We start from the raw sequence: 20,237 nt of genomic DNA, 5'->3' as shown, positions 1-20,237 counted from the left end.
CCCTGCTTGGTCCTTCCATTCCTCGCGGCTGCTTCGAGGGGTTTGTGCCAGACTCGGGGTTATAACCGGTGCAGGCGCTGGCCCAGGACGTGGTGGTGGTGGTGTGGTAGCTCGTTCAATGTCATCATAAGTCTCTTCCTCTTCTTCCACCTCCTCTTCCTCATCATCATCAAAGGGGATGAAGTTAGAGCTCAGATCTTATAGAGAAGTCAAAAAAAGCAATCATTAACACCTAAATAATAAAAACGGCAGCATATCTACATACAATGGGGCCCCAAAAGTCTGAGACCACTAGTCAAAAGGCTTCTATTTAATGCTTTTCTATTACAAAATAAAATTAATTTGAGTGAAAAGCTGAATTTCACAAATAACAAGAATTTCAGATTTACATAGTCTTGTTTTATTTTCTTGGTTTGTCACAATTTTGCTTAAATGACATTGGCACTCAAGCTGCATTAACTCTACAAGTTGGTTCTCAACATGATTTAAGAATATTCAATGTCACAAATTTGCTTTTTCAATGAGTGGCATACAAATAGTGCGTAAAATTAAATATTATAATTAGTTAAATATTCATTTTTTCATTTTTTTTATATGATTTTCAGCATTTCTGGACCCCACTGAAGCTTTGTAGGATTTATTAAAAAAATAAAATAAATAATAATAATAATATCAGAAATGTACAGTAACTGCACAGAAATCTGTTAAAAAAAAGCCAAAATTGACATTTATAACTCCTTAATACTGAATGATGCTTGTGCCATTTGGCTGTATCTACATGTGCGAAGGGGGATGGGAAGGGAGAAAACTATCTCAGGAGTGTCTATTACTTCCCGCAAATCAGAGGGCCGCATTGAGCCCATTTTAGAGTGGCGAGGGTGCCTCAGATCTGTCTCAGATGAAGTGAGGGCCTGATTGCAGGTGACTGAGCTCTGTAACACAGGCTATCGTATCCTCACTGCCTGGATGCCAAGCAGGACCAGATCGATGCCCCTAAAGGATGACCGGGCAAATCCCAATCAATTTCCTGTAAAGAGCGCTGCGCTACGGGGAAGAGGAGGCAGCCTGAGGCACGTTGGACTCAGAAGCTCAGTGACGTGCTGCATGAGGAGGTCTAGAGCCTATCTTATTGGCTGAGCCAGAAGGAAAGTTATTGGTATGCCTCTTTTTATAAAACTGCCCTTTTCACATCAATATGATCACCGTGGTGCTTGGCTCAAGTCAGATGCATTCAGCATAATATAAAATATGTTATGTATTCCAATAAAGCTGTATTTCATATCTCACATACCCTTAAGAACAAAATTGATCTGGTCCACCCATTCCCTTGCCTCACGGGGACTGCTGGCAGTGAACTGCAGAGAGAAACTATCATTGTTGATTTGACAGCTATTCTCATTCTTCATTGTAATGATAGCAAGATAATTGAACACAGATACAGTAATGAGCAATGTGACTGCATTTTTGTGTGTGTTGAACCTGGTAAGAACGTCTTCCAGGAGCACTCATCTCGAAGCATGAATTCTTCTTGGAGTCTTTGCGTAAGCTGGGGACCATCTCTGCACTGTAGCCGTTGATATAAAACGAGCCTTTCTGCTGCTTGTCTGAATTTAGAAGGCAAAATCCAAAGTTTCTTAATATCTCCGTCTTTGATGTTTATGAAAAGACTTATTTAACGAGACAGGACACACCTTTCTCACTCCCGAAGTAATAAAATATGGTGTTGTTCAGAACGCACCATCGCTTTTGCCATTCCATGCTGAAGAAACTGTGATCTGAAAAAAGAAAAAGATTAGAAATGCTTGTGGACCTTATGTGACTTATGATGATCGTGATTTCTAAGATTCCTACCACGTCTTTTCTTCTCCAGGTAGCCTTGCTTTAGAATGTTGCTCAGGTCCTGTGCAGCCACCATAGGGATCTCTTCAAAAACTGTCAATCAGAAATCGAAGGAAATGTTATGTTGTGAAATAATGTGGTAATGTGACACATAAGAAGTAAGAAAATGAGTGAGTAACACACATATTCACGCCCACGTTTTTATACTCTTTATAAGCCTCTTATGTTCACCAAGGCTGTATTTATTTTATCAAAAATACAGTACAAATGTAATAGTGTAAAATGTTGTAACAATTTAAAATAACGGTTTTCTATTTTAATATTATATTTAAAATATAATTTATTCCTGTGATGGCAGAAATCATTCTAACATGCTGATTTGCTGATTTTTTTTGGCATAAAATGAACAAAGAACAGCATTTATTAGAAATATAATCTATAGTATATTTTGATCATGTTTTAATCATTGTGTCCTTGCTGAATAAAATAATTAATTTCTCTCAAAAAAAAAATAAAATAAATAAATGAATAAATTCACTGACCCCAAAATTGTAAATGGCAGTGTCAGTGGTATGTGTGTGTGTGTGTGTGTGTGTGTGTGTGTGTGTGTGTGTGTGCGCGCGTGTTTTTGTGACATATCAGGACACAAATTTGTATAATGACATGGGTATGACATAAGTATTACAAGAAGAGGGTGACTTATTAGGGTGACATTACCCCATGTCCCCAGTTTTCAAAAGGCTGATAAATCATACAGAATGAGTTTTTTTGAGAAAGTAAAAATGTGCACAGTTTTCTGTGATGGGTAGGTTTAGGGGTAGGGGTAGTGTAGGGCGATAGAAAATACGGTTTGTACAATATAAAAACCATTACACCTATGGAATGTCCCTACAATTCACAAAAACAACTGTGTGTGTGTGTGTGTGTGTGTGTGTGTGTGTGTGTGTGTGTGTGTGTGTGTGTGTGTGTGTGTGTGTGTGTGTGTGTGTGTGTGTGTGTGTGTGTGTGTAGGTGTGTGTGTGTAGGTGTGTGTGTGTGTGTGTGTAAATACATATATTTACACAAACACAAATAGTATAGTAAAAAAAAAAAACTATTTCAGATAAATGCTGTTATTTTGAATAAATAAAAAAATAAAAAAAATCGTACACAACTGTTCTCAACATTGATAATAATAATAAATGTTTCCTGAGCAACAAATCAGCATATTAGAATGATTTCTGAAGGATCATGTGACACTGAAGACTGGAGTAATGATGCTGAAAATTCAGATTTGCCAACACAGGAATAAATTACATTTTAAAATATATTAAAATAGAAAACAGCTTTTTTTAATTGTAATAATATTTCCTCTTTTTTGTATTTTTAATCAAATAAATGCAGCCTTGGTAAGACTTCTTTTAAAAAACATAAAATCTTACCGATCCCAAACTTACGAACGGCAGTGCATATATGATAAATGTATATGATATATGTATATATACTAAAGTTACCTTTTACCATTATCTTACAGCGTAGGGCCCTCTGTGGTAGAACCGACTCATTAGGCGTGGGGAAGAGAGACCCACTCATAAAAAATTGTCTCAGCACTAATATGATGACAACTGTAATAGGAATATATCAAAACGTGGTGCAGGGCTTGCTGCATTTAAATCTGCACCCACGCATCTATTTTTAGCATGTTTTCTAGGGCATATCAGAGTGGCAGCACAGGCGAACAATTTGCTGCAAACAGAGAAACGAGACACAAATCCTCACCCTCGCGATCCAGCTTTCATCAGCTTCAAACCTCAAGAGAGCGTAGGCGACAGGTGGGCCTCTGGGCACGCTACCAGACTTATTTAAAACTCATTTAGACATGAGCAGATGCTTCCTTGCCTGCACGCTGATGTTGAAGTAATCTCTGTGGTATCTGTTCTCTTTGAGCTAAGGCTGCCGTTCTATGCATAAAACAGACAATGTTTTGTAGTCTTAACCGTCTTAAGAGGGCCGTCTAGGACTTGTCATTGGAAAAAAAATGTTAAAAGAACAACGATGAGTGCAACTGGGATGTGAGCGGTGAACATAACAGCTTGGAGAATCTAATGCCCCTATAAATAAGACTCAGCTCATCAAACGCAACCAGTCTGCGTGACATCACCACCAAGCTCTGTAGCCTGCCATGTTATGTGTCCAGTTTATCAGACAGATGACCATCTCAGAGAGGAGCCCTTTGACCCTCACTCACATTCACGAACACACATGAACCTTTTCTGTACACACGGTCACATCTACATTGTCATAAATACAACTGAACTACACACTGTTTGTCAAGGGTAAGTTGATGTATCATCGAAAAAAAACGAGGCCTCAGTCCAGCCACTTCTCTGTTAATTTTTCTCCCCGTGCGCTTTCGTCCTGACACCTTTTACTCCCCTCATCCATCCACATCCCCCTCTGTTCATTTATCTAAAAGGTCAAGCCCCGGTAATAGTTCAGAAGAAACAGAATAAACAGAAGAAATGTGAGAATGGCGTACAATTAACAGTCTCTCTAATCTTCACACACCTACTGACAACCTTCTTCCTCAGGCCTCGCTGTCTGACCCCATGGTGCTTTCAGAGACTTAAGCAACGGTAAAATGAATGACTGAACACAAATTCGCCATTCTTCACAACCTACGACCTGCCTTTCCGAGGAAACTAAACAGTGGGCGTGTATCTGGCCTGCAGTCACTATATTCGTGATTCTTCCACAGGGTAGCAGTGTAACCAAACATTTCACCTTCAGAAAAAAATGGCATGTTTTTCCATTCTGAACTGTCTCCAAGGAAACCCAAGATTCTGATTGGACGAACAGATGCAACATTCAACTTCAGCCATTTCTTTCAAACCAATCAGAGCTTGATATTTTTAAAGCCACAGAGGACAAAAAGCTGCCAAAAAGGCAGGGAAAAATCAAGAGGCCGAACCATATTATATTTCTGCCTGTTTCTTACATTCGGTCAGTTTCCTTTGATTCTAACCGGCACATTCAAAACCATCATAAACACAATCAATTACCTCTGTAGAACTATTAAAGCATCATAAAAAATGCACGTGGAACCGGTCTTGAGGATTTTCATTTCGGCTATAAATTGCATTTTTAATTATTCAGAGCAGTGAGGTTTCTTAACTCTCGCCCCCTGCATTCTCCTTCCTTAATTAGCATAAGGCCAATCATTTCCATTTAAATGTGCTGTGGATGTTTATGAATATTTCAGAGTGTTACATCACCATCGTTCTCAGAGGCTTTGTGCCTTTTCCGACTTGTTTTCTCATGTTGTTTGGTGCCAACATCAATTATTCTAAAGTATTCAGAGATAAAAATAGAACATCAAATTGTATCAAAAAAGGAAAAACATAAACATCAGACTCTTTATATATTTAGTTTTCGTTAAGCAGACGTCCAATTCCAAGCTTGATTTTGTCAGTAACTCATCACAAGAGCCACACAAAAACGAAGAGATGCGGGGAGAGGAGAAAGGGAGCGACGCAAAGCTAATGACTTTCCTCTAGGCGCTCTCCACGGCTGCTAGACGCTTTGTGGTGATGCATGACGCGGCCTCTGCAATGTGGCAGGGCGAGATTGGTGGAGTGAGGCATTGAGCGTGCCACGCAGAGGGACGTTCATCAGTGCCATGGCAGCAGGAGAGCGGGGACTGATGCCACGAGAACAGCTCGGCGGGATACCGGAGAACCAAGAGATGGCCGGCCCAGCCTCCCTCCCCCTCCTTCTGCAACATGGAGGTATAGGCACAGCTCCAGGTCACACTACTCCTATCACTCCACAGCACACTGCCTGCCACCACCAATGTGCTGCAGTGTTTACTCCTCACAGACTCGTTCTGCTGAGAACCCTTCTGTAAAAATGACATCAAAAATGGATTTTACAGCAAGAGCAGAAGGTCTCAAATGAGTGGCAAACAAACAACCTCATATACTTTTTAATTAATTACCATTCGTCATAAGCTCATATTAGGTATTCATGTTGGATAATAAAGCTGGGCTCTGTGCGCATTTAACATCCTAACCAACATGCATGATATTGTGCTCACAGGTGATGTTATGAGCACAGCAGGTGATCCAGCTATAAAAATTTGATTAATGTTGTAATGATCCAAGGAATTTAATGTAAAACACTATTAAATAGCATCAGCTGAGTGGCAACGAGTCAATGACGGGGCACAGTCAGTAGTGACAGGTTTGTCAAAGACATAAATGAGGCAAAATGTAGTTTCATTTACACATTTAAGATTGTTTTCAATCTTTTTATAATGCCTGCTCTAGTGAAAAATAAATATACCAAAACTTATTTATTTTGTGCTAAGTATAATATATTTACATATTTATGTACTTAATATAAATACCCTGCAATTGTACTTTTGGTATATTAAATTGTAAAGTCTGCTAAACTGGAATTTCGTACTTAATGCGCTTTAGTTATCCTGAGGTCCAACTAAAGATATACTTAAGTATATTTGATTGTGCTAAAGTATACTTTAGGTACACTTTAAATATCTTGCATTTAAAGACTGATATTATACAGTGATCATCCTATACTAATAGTGATATTAAAACACATTTTAGGCCTAATATTAAGAAATGTGCATTGTGCAATAAAGAAGTACTCCAAATAAAGTTTAATTATAGTATTTATATCAGTAATGTATGTCAGCAAATATGTTAATGGATTTCTAGTATACTTAGTACGAAATAAACATATTTTAAATACATTTTGTATGAAATATGGTATCTTTTTGCAAGATAGTGTGCATATTTTTTCTCTTCTCTGTTTACGACATTTGAAATTATCAAAATGCACATAATTGATCAAATTATTAAATATCTTGAAAGATTAAATGACTACATTACATGTTTACCTTGACATTTCCAAATGCGACCATCGACACAATACAGTGATTTACTGTAGATTTAGTGAACACAAAAGTCAAGACCACTAACATATTTACACTATTGATTATAGAAGTCCATGAAGGATTACTAACCAATCATGTGATCACATTTGCATACTGAAGCATCTTGTTATACTGCACCAAATTATCTGGCTACAAAGTCGATTAAGATTATGAATATTAAAATTATATTCTATTTTGTCTAAATAAATTAAAAATGAATTAATCCTTTTAAACACTACAACTGAATTTAGTCATCAAAACATTATAATGTATAGTATGAAAATGGAATTTTGCTATTTGCTAAAGATGACATTTAACAGTTTTGTGAAATTAATAGCATTTTAAATGATTAAGTGAACATAAGATGATGGCAAAGGATACTGTAAAATGGTGGAAATGAGCATGCACTATGAAATATCAATATTGATAAACGAAAAAAATCTAATATCAACCAATCACTATATATAATGTGCCAAAAATACAATATATACAGTATAAACAACGCACAAAATCTGCATCATATCGCTGCCCTATCCTGTTTGCACGGGACGCACGGGCCTGCGGCTGACCTCGGCGTGAACCTCAGAGATGAGGTGAAACAGAAGGCACGAGGGTCCCTGGGGGGTTGAGGAGAGAGGCAGGGAAGGAATGCTGATCAGGGAGAGATGGAGAGAACGGAATTACTGCGCTCTCCTGTACAGCACTTGATTAGAAAAAAGGAGAACTCCGAGCATCCTTAACCCCCCTGTACCGCACACCAATACTCAAACTGCACACAGAGAACAGCAAATTGACACATTTTTCCTCATTAAAGGCAAAGGCAGTGGCCTCTGTGCGATGCCTGCGCATAGCAAACATTAGGAGGCTGAGAAAAAAAGAAGGAAAGGCATTAGGGAGGGGGAGCGAAAGACTGAGAGAGAGAGATCCCTAGGTGAATGGCTCAATTGAACATCACCTCTCTAAATTGTCCTTAACAAGAACTGATTCGATTTGAATGAAAAGGATCTGTTATTCACAACATGAGACCTGAAATCATGCAGCCCCTGAACAGTTTTGCAGTATTACTTATTATTTACAAGATTCCAGGACGGACCTTTAGCCGGCCTCCGTTTAACGGCGCAATTGTGGGCTTCACACATGATGTGGGAAACCATTTAACATGCTTTAGTGCCACAACATTGTTCCTTTACTGACGAGCCGCACCGTACAAGAGGAGAATTTATAGCCTGGCAATGAGCAGGGAAAGCAAAGGGGGTCCTCCGTTGAGAGACCAGAGCTCTATAAATTTTACCCCCATATATTATGACATCCATTCAAAAGTTTAACTGCAAATACTATAATCCTGAGATGGCAGAGAGGTGGACTGGGGTGCGACAGCCAGAGGAGATATGACTCGAAAGCAGTGTCATCATCACACACGGCCGCAAAGAAAAATGAGTTGGGCGAGATGTGGAAATATACTTAAACTAGTGGAGCTGAGGCATGAGAAAGCTTGGAATTCGGTGCTGTCGGTTATAGCCAATTCACAAAGAAAAATGAACTAACTAAACATGAATATACGATAAAAATGAGTGTGTGTTTATTTCAACAAGAATTATGAGCAGGTTCCTGTTTAAAATAAATGCTGCAAAAGAAAAGAAAAATCCTAAAAAAGGTTCTCAATTTATTTTACATAAGAAACTTAAAGGGATATTTATTTTATTAAGTTTTTTTTTTTTTTTTTTAAATAAACTGCTTATATATTAGAGTGTCTAATTCAGGCAAATATAATTCTTTTTTAATATAGCATTGCACTGCTGCTGTTTCTAATAGCTGTTCAATATAATTTTAGATCTACACTCTGTCACAAGCGAATGTGTGGAGAAATTGAGACATTCCTAAAAGAGAAGAAAAAAGGGGGAGACAGGGAGTGTTGTATTTCGGGATGAATTGTAAAAGCATCAGTTCAACCAATTAGAAATTAACTTCAGTGCTGAATCATATATGTCCAGCTCCCTCCTGAGGTGACAGTTGTAAATCTGTAAAAATATAAAGGATTTACAGGACTGAAGAAAAAAAAAAAAAACTGAGGTAAGGAAGTAGAATTTCTTCTTTCTTACATATAATTGCATTGCAGTTGGTAATGGGTGCTAAATAACAGAACTCGTATCAACTAATTCAGGTAATTTTGTTAAATTTGATATACACACACACAGTTTTCATCTACATGTTTAAAAAAAAAAAGTGTAAATATCATGGCTAACCAGACAGGTTACAATCTATTTCTACTGCAATGAATGGGACAATGTATAGACTACATTTGTCACAACTAACAACTGCCTGTTTTGTTAGAATTGCTCTTTTTCTTATACATTCGTTTCCCATTTAATATGCTGTATTGAGAAAAAAAAGTCTTACTTGTTTAGCCGAACAATAAAATAAAATTTCATGTTTTCTTGTACTTGACACTAATGTTGAAACAAAATATGTCTATTATAATACTTCATAGTCTCCCAAATGTCGATTATAGATTTATTGGATTTAAATGAGTGCATATGAACAGCTCGCGAGGAAAATATAAAATAACATGACATCAAAGGTCTGTAAAGGAATACTGTTGGAATATTCAGTATGTATTACGGCTCTTGTCTGCGTGTTTGTTAGGTTTTCTTTGAACATTTTGATGCAAGAACGATGAAATATGCCAGCGGACACGTGTCGACTGTCGGCAGACGGCAAATCAAGATTCATGATATCGAGCATCGATCACATGAGGAATGCAGCACGGTCGTAAAGTTTGACGTGTTTGTTAACGCTCGCATACATGTGTGTCACACAGGTATTTATGACCGTTTGATAAACTCCAGAAAGCTGCTATTGTCGGTCTGTTTTATTTAACTGAGAATGAGGGAGTGAAAAATAATCAAATTTCGCATTTCAGGAAAAAAAAACAACGTGAATTTCGATAGCATCAAGTGATAGCCGAAAAGTGTCGTTTAGTTTATATAAAACGTGTAAATATCATCAGAATTGCTTTAGTTTTAGGAAATTGGTGAGGACTAAAAAGCCCACCAGAGGGCGCGTGTTGAGGGAAAGTGAAGACTGAACTTCAAGTACACTGACTGTATTAAAGTAGCCTGATTCAATATATAGCCTACAAAAGATCTAAATGAACACGACAACGAATAAAAATAAGCAAAAAATTAAATGACATAATAATAAAAATAACAGTAATATAATTTATCACTCTTTTCCACAAATGTTGATATTTCTTGTGTGTTTAGGCCTAAAAAGGATATGCCACGATTTTTTTCCAGGTTTTAAAAAATCCCGGGATGTGTTGGTCTTCCAGACGCCGTTCACATTTAAAATTTTATATTTAATTATTTATTCGAAACAGTCAGCCAGCTTTATTAATTTAAAATTATGATTTTTCTAATTATCAGAGGACTTTATAAAACAGTATTTTACTTTAGCCTATTTGAAAATTATTTGAATAGATAGTATTTGTAAATATAGAATTAAATAATGTCTTTTTTTAGATTAATTATTTTTAATGCAAGAAAATTTAATTCGTATGCTATAGCTAGAATTTATCATTCTGTTAAACAACTTTCGTTTCCAAAAAAAAAAAAAAAAAATTAATTACTTTTCCCCTTTTGCTATGTTTCATATGATTTTGGTATTCTCTTATTTTTTAAAAAAATAGAAATTCGTTTAGAATTCGTTTTAGTTAGGTAGCCCAATATACAGATATCAGAAAAATATTCAATAGCCAAAACGAAAAAAAAAAAAATCACATTCGAAATGCTTTATAAATTATAAAAAAAAAAAAAAAAAAAATTCTAGTTATTCGCCTATACATGTTGGCTTTGTGGAGTAGCACGCGCAGGCCTACAGTGCACGTGAAGAACCGCGCGCCTCTCCTCAGTAAATAAATAGAAAGTTCAAAGGCTTAACTGATTAAATGGTAGAACTACACGAGCCAACAGTTAACTACACGTTTGTAATCTTAATCCAGCCATATATGAGCAATATTCTCTTTATAAAAATAAAACTTGTGCTTTATTTTAAATAATTTATTATATATACACACAACAAAAATCTGGAAACAATTTTCCATCTTAAGCTACTCTATAAAATTTAGGAGTGCAGGATAAGTTAACCTGAAGTGTTTGTATTGGCTCGAGATGCTTATAGACTGCAGCCAGGAAATGTTGTTAAAAAAAGAAGAAGATCACTTCACAGAAAATCCTCATCTTGTGATAACATCAAGAGGGTTTTTTTCTGTTGTACACTGGAATCTGTCATATCATGGCCCTGCCAGTCATCATGAAATCGGTTTGGTTCAGTGGTTAGCGATGGCTGTGTTTTATTATTATACACACATTGCAGTGATGTGCATTACCAGGCCAGCCTAAGCCTCCCAAACTTAAATATAGCCTTTCACTCGTGAAGATCCTTACTCAAATTCAGAACCGTGTGGGGAAAAGACTCTTTTATGATTATTACATGTTTCAACACTCAATTGAAAACATATGGTAAATTAGGCAATTAGCATAATATTTTCCATTTTTGGACAGATAAATGATACCTACAGGCTGACAAATCAGAGGGTAGAAAGACATTTCATGGAAAAAACGATCTTCTGGTCAGTTTAAAGATGTGAAAACATTCCAAATGCTGCTGTAGAACAGAACCTCAGAGAGCCAGACATGTCAAATGGATTATGTCGGTAAATATAAAGGCAAAAAAAGTTCTTAATTCATTTCTAGCATAAAAACACTCCACAAACGCCCTTGTAAAACACACAACGATTATTAAGAATGCAACATGCACATCATCGGTTGCCAAGAGCAAATCTGCATTTAGCTAAAACTAAAAAAGACACACAGAAGACATTCGAACAGCACTGCTTCGCTGTGGGTGTACAGCAAACACACCTACACACGCTTTCATTTGTTTCCCAATGAAAGCATCAGGCCACCTGGGCCTTGCATCGAAACTTCATCAATCTCCAGAAATGGAATCCAGTGGAGAGAAAAATCAAATTCTCATTTGCAAGATGGGTAAGGGGGAGAGGAAAGAGAGAGAGAGAGCTGGAGGTACCTGGGAAGGCTAACCTCTAGCTGAACCCACAGCATTGAATCGTTTTGCCATTTGTCTGCCATACTGACAGGCTGCAAAGAAGATTAGACACTCAAGGTTGTGACTTCCTATTCTGCTTATTTCATACCTTGCAAATCATGAAAGACTTCCTCTCGTCACCCACGCAAACTTTTACTAGACCTGGACATATTATATCGAGCACAGAAGCAATATTTTCCTAACCAATGAAAGAAAACGCTTGATGAATATAGTGATGTACGCTCTGTTGACTCATCATTGCACAATGAATAGAGCGACTGACAATGATATGACATTAACAGTTGAAAATCTCTTCCGAATGATCAGTTTACTGGGCAGGAGAGAAAAGTGAGAGCGTGTTTGGGTGAAACAGTGAAATTACAAATGAGCGAGAGACAGAGCGAGAGCAAATATCAGCATTTTCAGCAGCATCGAAGCCTTCGGAGAGTAGAGTGAACTTTTGAACCCGTACGGCAGAAGCAGCGATGCACTGAGGATGCTCGGGTCTAATATGTGTCTATTTCAATTAATTAAAGCAAAGGGAAACAGAGGGTGGGAAAAACGACAGCGCAGAGGAAAGATGGTGTCATCTTTGCCGAAGTCATTTAACGTGCCCTATGAAGCCTGCCAATGCCTCATACTTTACTCTTTCTATAACCGCATCGGAATATTAATCGTGATTGGAGGAAAATTAATGGATGATTACTAGAATGGAAGGACGCTTTCGGAAAAGTGTTTGATAATCCTGTCCTAGCCAGGGAAACTTTATTTGAACTGTGCTGTGGCTATGGCAACTGAGGTCAATAATGTAGACACGGTTGCCCTAGACAGAGTTCAGACAGGTCATGAAATGACCAGAACAAGACCCAGGGGTCAAAAGTTTACTGTAGGGAGGAAGAAACACTCAAAGTGTGAGCACTCACTGCAAAGTATGGAGGCTACATGGATGAGGACCAGCTGACTCAAACAATGAGGTCATGTAAGGTGCTTAAAATCACATGACTCCACCTTCGCATAGCCACATGCCATTGCATCGACAAGATGAGGCTGCAGGATAGAGCCCTTCTGAAATTCTCGACAGTAACCACGATGATGACGAAGATGATTTGCATCTTGGTCACTTTAGTTTGCGAGGGATCGCTTAATTGCCAGGCTAAAATGTCTTTTTCATTGATGCAAGCTCTTTTTGGACTCTCCAGAGATTCATTACAATAATCAATTTCCTAACCAACACTACCATTAATTAAGAGGCTCTAAGATCTTGAAAAAAAATCAAATTTACATCTTGATGATCTAATTTGCGATAAAGAAACAACTTAACTCTGAATCTTTGGCCTCTCTCTCTCTGATTGGCTTCTCCAGCTTTGCCTGTAGAGCCGTGGTGGGGTAAGATAACAGGAACGAGAGGGGCTTTTGTTTCTGGACATAAATCAAGTCAGTGCACACAAAGAGCCCAGAGCATGTGCAGCCTTTGATAGGACATGCATTGATATTAGCCTCTTAAACACACAAACTCCTGTCAGGCTGACAAACCATACACCTTTTTTCTGTTGTATTTGTTATTACTGAAATGATTGGTGGAACTGACATCTTGTGTATGCAACATAAAAATGGCCTTTTTTTATCATTTTAGCGAAAAAGCCAGTCAAATATCTACGCCTCAGGCCATTCAAAGTGATAAGAATGTTTTTTTATTCTACTACTTTTGCATTTCCTAAACTTGACCTGGCAAAATATCCACCCCACTGTGAGGCTCCTCCTGCCCTGGGCTTCCCATCCTCGGCTGCAGGGCTGCTGTCATCCAGACGAGGCTGCAGGCACGGTGGGGTCAACCGTGCGGTCTGCGGGTGAAACTCAGTTCACATTACCATACAGACAGGGGCCCTGACAATAGAGCGCCCATCTGTTCCTGTCAGCTATAACAAATCTACTGTCAAACCTCCCTCTGGAGACAGGGAGGCAGAGCAGGCTAAATGAAATAAAACTGACTCCTCCCATCGACGAGTCAACTGCTGCCTCGTCTTCCAGTCAGGTTAGAGCACAAGCAGACACAGTCAATTTCCCTTCCTCACACTGGCAAGCATGTGACATCACGGAGCGAGTAACGGTGCAGGAATTGAATGCCTGAACTATATTTACCCTCCGCTACAATAGGGTAAATTTGAAAATATCAGCATGCAAGGACACCAGCTCATTCATATCACATATGCATTTTGTTTTTCATTCAATCGAGCTAAGCAAAAAAATCAGAAGGGCCACAGCATGGAGCGTCTTTATTGAATCAAAGGCAAATGAGAAAACAAACTAAATCGGAATTGCTGAAAAAGGTGCACATTTGAACCTTAATCTTCTTGATTATACTCCTCTCTCTAATTTCATATGCTCTGAAATGCTCTCCCGCTCGAATTCCAAATGTCCTATCGTAGGGTTTGATGTGAGATTCCCAACTGGTGAACTAAACATGAACCCTGAACTGCACTTGCCCTTGCTGGTCATTATCTTTATTGAAAGAGCGACATGATGCGAATCTTCTTCGAGTTACTCCTCTTTGACTTATATGCCTTTTCCGGCAAAGAAGCGAATCAAAGGAGCACATCCAGGTTTGACCTCTTTTGTTGCTAAATTACAAACAACATATAAAATAAATGGGACAATGGAGTATTCATTTTTACCAGGGTGGTGAGAAGTTTCGTGTCAGTGAACAAGAAGATGTATTCGAGATAAAAACAATAATTTATGGTTTTCACAATTGGCAATTGTGTAGCGTGACATTTTTTTTTCTGTTCAATCTGGAAAACTGTTAAAAGAAGAAAATATTTCAATAAAGTAAAATCTAGCAAAAAGATCGAGATAATTGTCTTTGCCTTTTATCGGATTACAGAAGCATCTCAGAGCCGTTAACTAGAGATCAATGATATTGAATTGAACATCCTTTAATTCTTTTCTTTTAGCTTTTTCTGCAAAGCTCCAGGCTTTTGATGCCTCTGAAAAAAATTGTCAGCCGTATGATGAGTGATAAAGAAGAGAAAATGGATTAAACGGCCCTCAGGTACAGTGTTGAGTTTCAAGACCAGCTGGTTACAGAGGAGCCAAGGATGATCAGTCACAGATCTGGCCCGAAGCAACAGCAAACTGGCCATATTGGCAAAAAAAAACAATCAGCAAACACAAAACACGTTTTTGTCAGGCCATTTTCAATCTGTAGTACATCCTGTTTTTAAACTCTCTTTAAACTTTGAATTTCATTTTCAAAAAAGTAAATTTACTTTGTGTCAGAAGCACAAGAAAGCTAACATGTAGACACCATTGTTAAACACAGGCAAACATGCCACAGTTTAACCCCAAGAACCCAGCATGCCTCAGCACACAAACATCCCGCCCCGCCTGCCACTGGAGGGAGCTCTTCATCCCTTTTCTATGGAGGTAAATGACCACCCTCCCATTCCCCCTCCACACACTCCTCAATGCCAGCAGCAGAGTTGTGGGAATCCACTAGAGGGTGATCTGTTACCAAACACCTCCACTGGGGTATTTCATCATTACCAGTGAAACCCCCACAACAAGAAATGTGCTAAAGATGCTTTAGACAAGTTTCCTGTCTTGACTTATCACAGCTTACATGCATTAGACATACGAGTAAACACACTCAAATGCTCTTAGAGTGGCTTAAACTCACGCTCTGTGGCTCCTTCCTCCTGGTAGTCAGAGGCCACTGACATATCATCTGAGGGGGCAGAGCGTCCCAGACTGGAGCTGCGGTTGTCATCTGAACTATCCTCAAGATTGGATTCATCTAGGATAAAAAAAATAAAATCAAAAAAGCAAGAGCTTCACATAAGTAGAAACTTTGTTGAGTGAATTCGACAGATATACATAAAATGAAAATGCAGTGGAAGGAAAATGTAATCATTTTTTTCAAACCGACGACTTGTTTTCTAAAGAATCATTGTTCCGGGAAAGACTGAATCTGAACGGAAATCTCGCTGAGCAATTAATTAGAATTATGAAACAGCTGTTCACTTACTTCTGTGGGGAAATTCTTGTGGGTGTCTGTAAAGAGAGAATTTAGAAATGCATTTTGAGAAGAACGTTAAAATAACCTTCTAAACAAATGGACTTTGCAATGCTCAAAAGTTTTATTAAAATGTATAATGCTTATAATCAAGTGCACGTAATGTTTGCATTGTTCCACTATCTTTCTTAGTCTAGATAAACATTTCAGCTCTACAATGAAAGTCGTACTACAAATTCAAAAAGATTTGAAGAGGCGTTTGATTGATGTCAGGTTGAGTATCTGTAACACATGCACTGTAAAACTGTGCATTGCAGCGTTTGCAAACGATGCATTGACATCTGAGTATTCATGTAACCCAGTGCTGAAGAAAAAAAAAAAGAAAGTATGTTTGTTCTCCTTGCAAACACCTTGTTTCAGCACAGCAAACCACAAAACCACTCCAACGCTGTAATTGTACTCCTTGCTTCTAAAGACACAACAATAGAAAAACTGAGCAATTTGCTTCCTGTCTGTTTAACTGTTGTGTTTCATTTGTAGTTCGACTAGGAGCACAGATGATTTGCTTCTATATACTTTTTGTGGTCCTCACTGTGCAATACAAACAAGGAGGAGCAAGTATGTGTCAGCTCTAATACTTGCACGTGAATAAAACATACTGTACTGTGACACCCCTCACCTCTTCTGGATGACAAGAAAATTTCGTAGGAGAATTTCTCTGGCCTCTCCAGCAGCATTACTGAGATTCTCATCTTGGAGTATATCAAAAACAAACAGCTCACAGTCTGAAAAAAGAAGAGAAAAAACAACCTCAGTAAACTAACTAATTGATTAGAGTCTGTTTACAAGATACCAACATGAGCAAAAATAATGACATAATGAAACAAAGTTTTATGTTGAATTTCAACATGTGGAAAGAGAAAAATGTGACCTTTATCTCATGTGATTTTGCCATTCAGTAGCATACATGTTTTGAAAGATGCAAATAATCATAAAAGGATTGTTCTTTTCATGCAAATGTCATTGACGCCAGATTGTTTAAATGACAATAGTCATCCTGTCTGCGTGTCAGAACAACGATAACAATCTCATGATGGCATCATTCATGAAGTACCATTTTGTACAATATGATTTCCTCTAGAGTAAACACAGCAAAGCAGAATAATTACAAGAGAAAATAAAACTAATGAAATCATAAAATAGTCTGTATCAAGGTTTAATAACATAAACCACAAATTTGGTTATGACATGTCTACAATGAACTGGAAAACTAACTTTAAGATGTAGCCTAAACAGGTGCTTTAAGTCCTGTGATTTTTTTTGTGTGATTTCCCTCTTTTTTCTTTATTTAGTATGCTAGAAGCATTTCTTTATAGTCAAAAGTTGACATTTATCAAATGTTATAGTTTACCTTAATAAAAACAGATAAAACATACAGTAAAAAATAAAAGGTAGCGTATATTTACGCATATTAAAGAAGCACAAAAATCTAATTCAATTTCAATTAACAATGAAACAATGGAGAGTACCTCTTAATAGTTGTCTGATGTCATCAACCGCCGTCCCCATCTCTTACTCTCTGAGTAAGACTCCAAACAGAAATAAAATCTAATAAAATATGCTAATGTAAACGATTGAAGGTCAGAAAAATTTTAAGGTATTTGTTGGTCACTTGTCATCCCACATAATGAGTTCAGAGAGTGAAATAAAAAAGAATTGAAAGAGATAAGCTATCCACACACACACGAACCGGCTCGCGGATGGAAGAAGAAGAGGAAGTGCAAAGCACATTGTTGTGAAAATGAAACAGGCTAAAGAGATGTAGGCGAACTACTTTGTGACATGAGTCTCAAATTAAAGTCAAATGAATTTAAAAATATTGCAAATGAATTTGCCTTTCCCACCATATATTAATTTTTAGACCCAGTTAAAATACAATTGAGTAGCCTATACCGTTTTGAATTTGTTGTCGCTTTAAGTGTTTTCGTTTGCTGCGATTTGACAGCAACGTGTCATGCCCAAACCCACTGTACCTCTTTTTTATCTCAATGTTTGCCTCAGCCACTATCTAATATCATGACCATCGATCGTGAGTATACCATCAGCGGTCTAATGTCTAAGTTGTGGCCATGTTTTCTCCACATTGACTCGTAATGTTTATAAAGGGTACCGTAGGCCTCTGGTCAGTGTGTTTGTTTAAATGAAGTTTCCATATCTTTGTGTAGGTCGAGTCAGGTGCGCCTATTATTATTTTATGCAATGTTTACGACTCTGTTACACTGTTTATAAAAAGGGCGAGGCCACACAACTGCCCTGGGGCGACCGGAAGTGTTTATATTTGTGTGATTAAAAGTAGTTTAGAAATCTATTACTCACTCTGAATTGCATACATTAGTGTCAGATCTTGCTGTTGTCAAGAATCTACCTCGCTACTGAGATGTACTGACACTCATAGAAAACATTTTAATTTACCATTCATTTATTGTGAAAAACTGATGTTCTTACATTTACTCATTCTTGTTGTCTTCATTGTTATTTTCTTTTTATTATTTTTGTAAGAAATAATTTGCCTTCTATGCCATCACCAATTCTTGCCCTTGTTTTATGTCAACATTAAAAAATAAAAATCATTTTAATATATTTGTTTTTTGCAGAGACAGGACATGAAATGTGGTGAACATATATGACTTACCCTGTAGCTCTTTTTTAGAGTGTGTATAGCTGCTTCTTTTTTTTCTTCTTCTTCTTCTTTTTTTTTTGGTCTGCCCTGCATTTGCTCAGTGGAATGACTCCTGTTCATGCAGTGTAGTCTCTCTGATTCATTTGCATCATATCATAAAAGCTTTTGCTTGCCTTTCACAATTGTTTGCAAAATTCTGAATCAGCAGTTTGATGCTGAGCTAGCACTTAATGCATGTGAAAGACTAGGGACTACATCACATTGGGGCAGCACAATCTCAGTCTTCTGTTTTCAAAGTTATTACATTAATAACAGAATTTAATCAGAGCAAGGCCAATTTATTTTGATTATGTTTAGGGTACTGTATATATTGATAGACCAACATAATATGTGTAAGAAGAAATGTTAAAAGGTGGGGGAAAATAGGTTGTTAAAAAAAAAAAAAAGTAAGCTGGAAGGGCCTTTTTTCACCACATGTAGGGTAAAAGCCACCCACCCCTCCAACCTTGGCCAAAAAGCCCCTGGGGAAGTGATATTGCAAAAACATGTTCTCATAATATCCAAATGTTTTGAACAGAATTATTTTTAGTAACATATTAATTACTTACTTAGTCAAGTCAAGTTGTGTAATTTATTATTTGCAGTTACACAGGGCTATTGGGCAATGAAATGAGATGAGGCTCAAATTGCAGGAAAGACAGTGACACTCCAAACAATTGTACTTGTGCAGTATATTTTAACACTTTGGCATTTCATAACCTTTTAAATGTTTTATAAGAACTTATTTATTGTTTTGCCTTTAGTACAGTACAGTGAATATCTTGGCGCTCCAACATGAACATGTTTTTACAAATTATTCTCCATTGTGATAGAAGTCAGTGTGAGCCATTTTGCATATCTGTTTCTTTCCAATGATGAAAAACAATAGTTGCAATTTTGTTGAATTTTTAGTTGCACTCTGACTTTTTAAGAGTTTATATACATGATAATTTCAGAGATTTTCATTAGCTAATTATGCAACAATCAAAATATGATTACATGTTAGATCTAAATTCATCAAAATCATCATTGCACATGATGACTTTATGGTTCATTTTTTCAGTGCATATCGACAAACAGGTGTTTAGGAAAGTACTATGGTGTATTTTCTGAACTGAACCTTTTACCACCCCAGGAACCTTTATACATTATACATAAGCTAACAAAAGCCTTACCTTGCAGACAAATGTAAAAGCCTACTAGGTTTTTAGATTTTCTGAAAAAAAAGTAAATGATGATTGCCTATGCAAAAGTCCTTGCCACAATGGTACGGTGTTGTGGTTTGTTTCCAGAGCGTTGCTGTGGGGTTGTTGTGGCATTGCTTGGTGGTCGCCTACAGAGTTAGTTCACCCAAAAATGAAAATTCTGTCATTAATTACTCACCCTCATTTCGTTCCACACCTGTAAGACATTCGTTCATCTTCAGAACACAAATTAAGATATTTTTGATGAAATCTGAGAGGTATCTGACTCCTCCATAGATAGCAATTTAACCAGCACTTTCAAGGTCCAGAAAGGTACTAAAGATGCTGAAAGTAAACAGTGTAAGAGAATGACACAGAAGAGAAGATATTATTGAATAAAGTTGTTATTTTTGTTTGTTTTTGTGCACAAAAAGTATTCTC

At 37.3% G+C, this 20,237-nt stretch overlaps 1 protein-coding gene across 1 annotated transcript in view; it reads right to left on the bottom strand.

Moving 5' to 3' along the window:
* Positions 1-18,280, bottom strand: part of skap1 (src kinase associated phosphoprotein 1) — a 34,935-nt gene extending 16,655 nt beyond the window's left edge. Inside the window, exons 1-9 of the mRNA XM_048171081.1 lie at positions 17,423-18,280; positions 16,573-16,678; positions 15,906-15,931; positions 15,558-15,674; positions 1,852-1,932; positions 1,692-1,775; positions 1,480-1,604; positions 1,292-1,355; positions 1-197 (exon numbers count right to left, since the gene is read on the bottom strand). The exon at positions 1-197 is cut by the window's left edge and continues 52 nt beyond it. Of these exons, the coding sequence (XP_048027038.1) occupies positions 1-197; positions 1,292-1,355; positions 1,480-1,604; positions 1,692-1,775; positions 1,852-1,932; positions 15,558-15,674; positions 15,906-15,931; positions 16,573-16,678; positions 17,423-17,462 (840 nt within the window). The 5' untranslated portion in view covers positions 17,463-18,280. The remainder of the gene's footprint in view (positions 198-1,291; positions 1,356-1,479; positions 1,605-1,691; positions 1,776-1,851; positions 1,933-15,557; positions 15,675-15,905; positions 15,932-16,572; positions 16,679-17,422) is intronic.
* Positions 18,281-20,237: the final 1,957 nt, after the last annotated feature.

The sequence above is a fragment of the Megalobrama amblycephala genome, linkage group LG20, assembly GCF_018812025.1.
Source record: "Megalobrama amblycephala isolate DHTTF-2021 linkage group LG20, ASM1881202v1, whole genome shotgun sequence".
NCBI lineage: Eukaryota > Metazoa > Chordata > Actinopteri > Cypriniformes > Xenocyprididae > Megalobrama > Megalobrama amblycephala.
The sequence above is the reverse complement of the archived record's forward strand: the minus strand, read 5'-3'. Positions and strand labels throughout refer to the sequence as shown.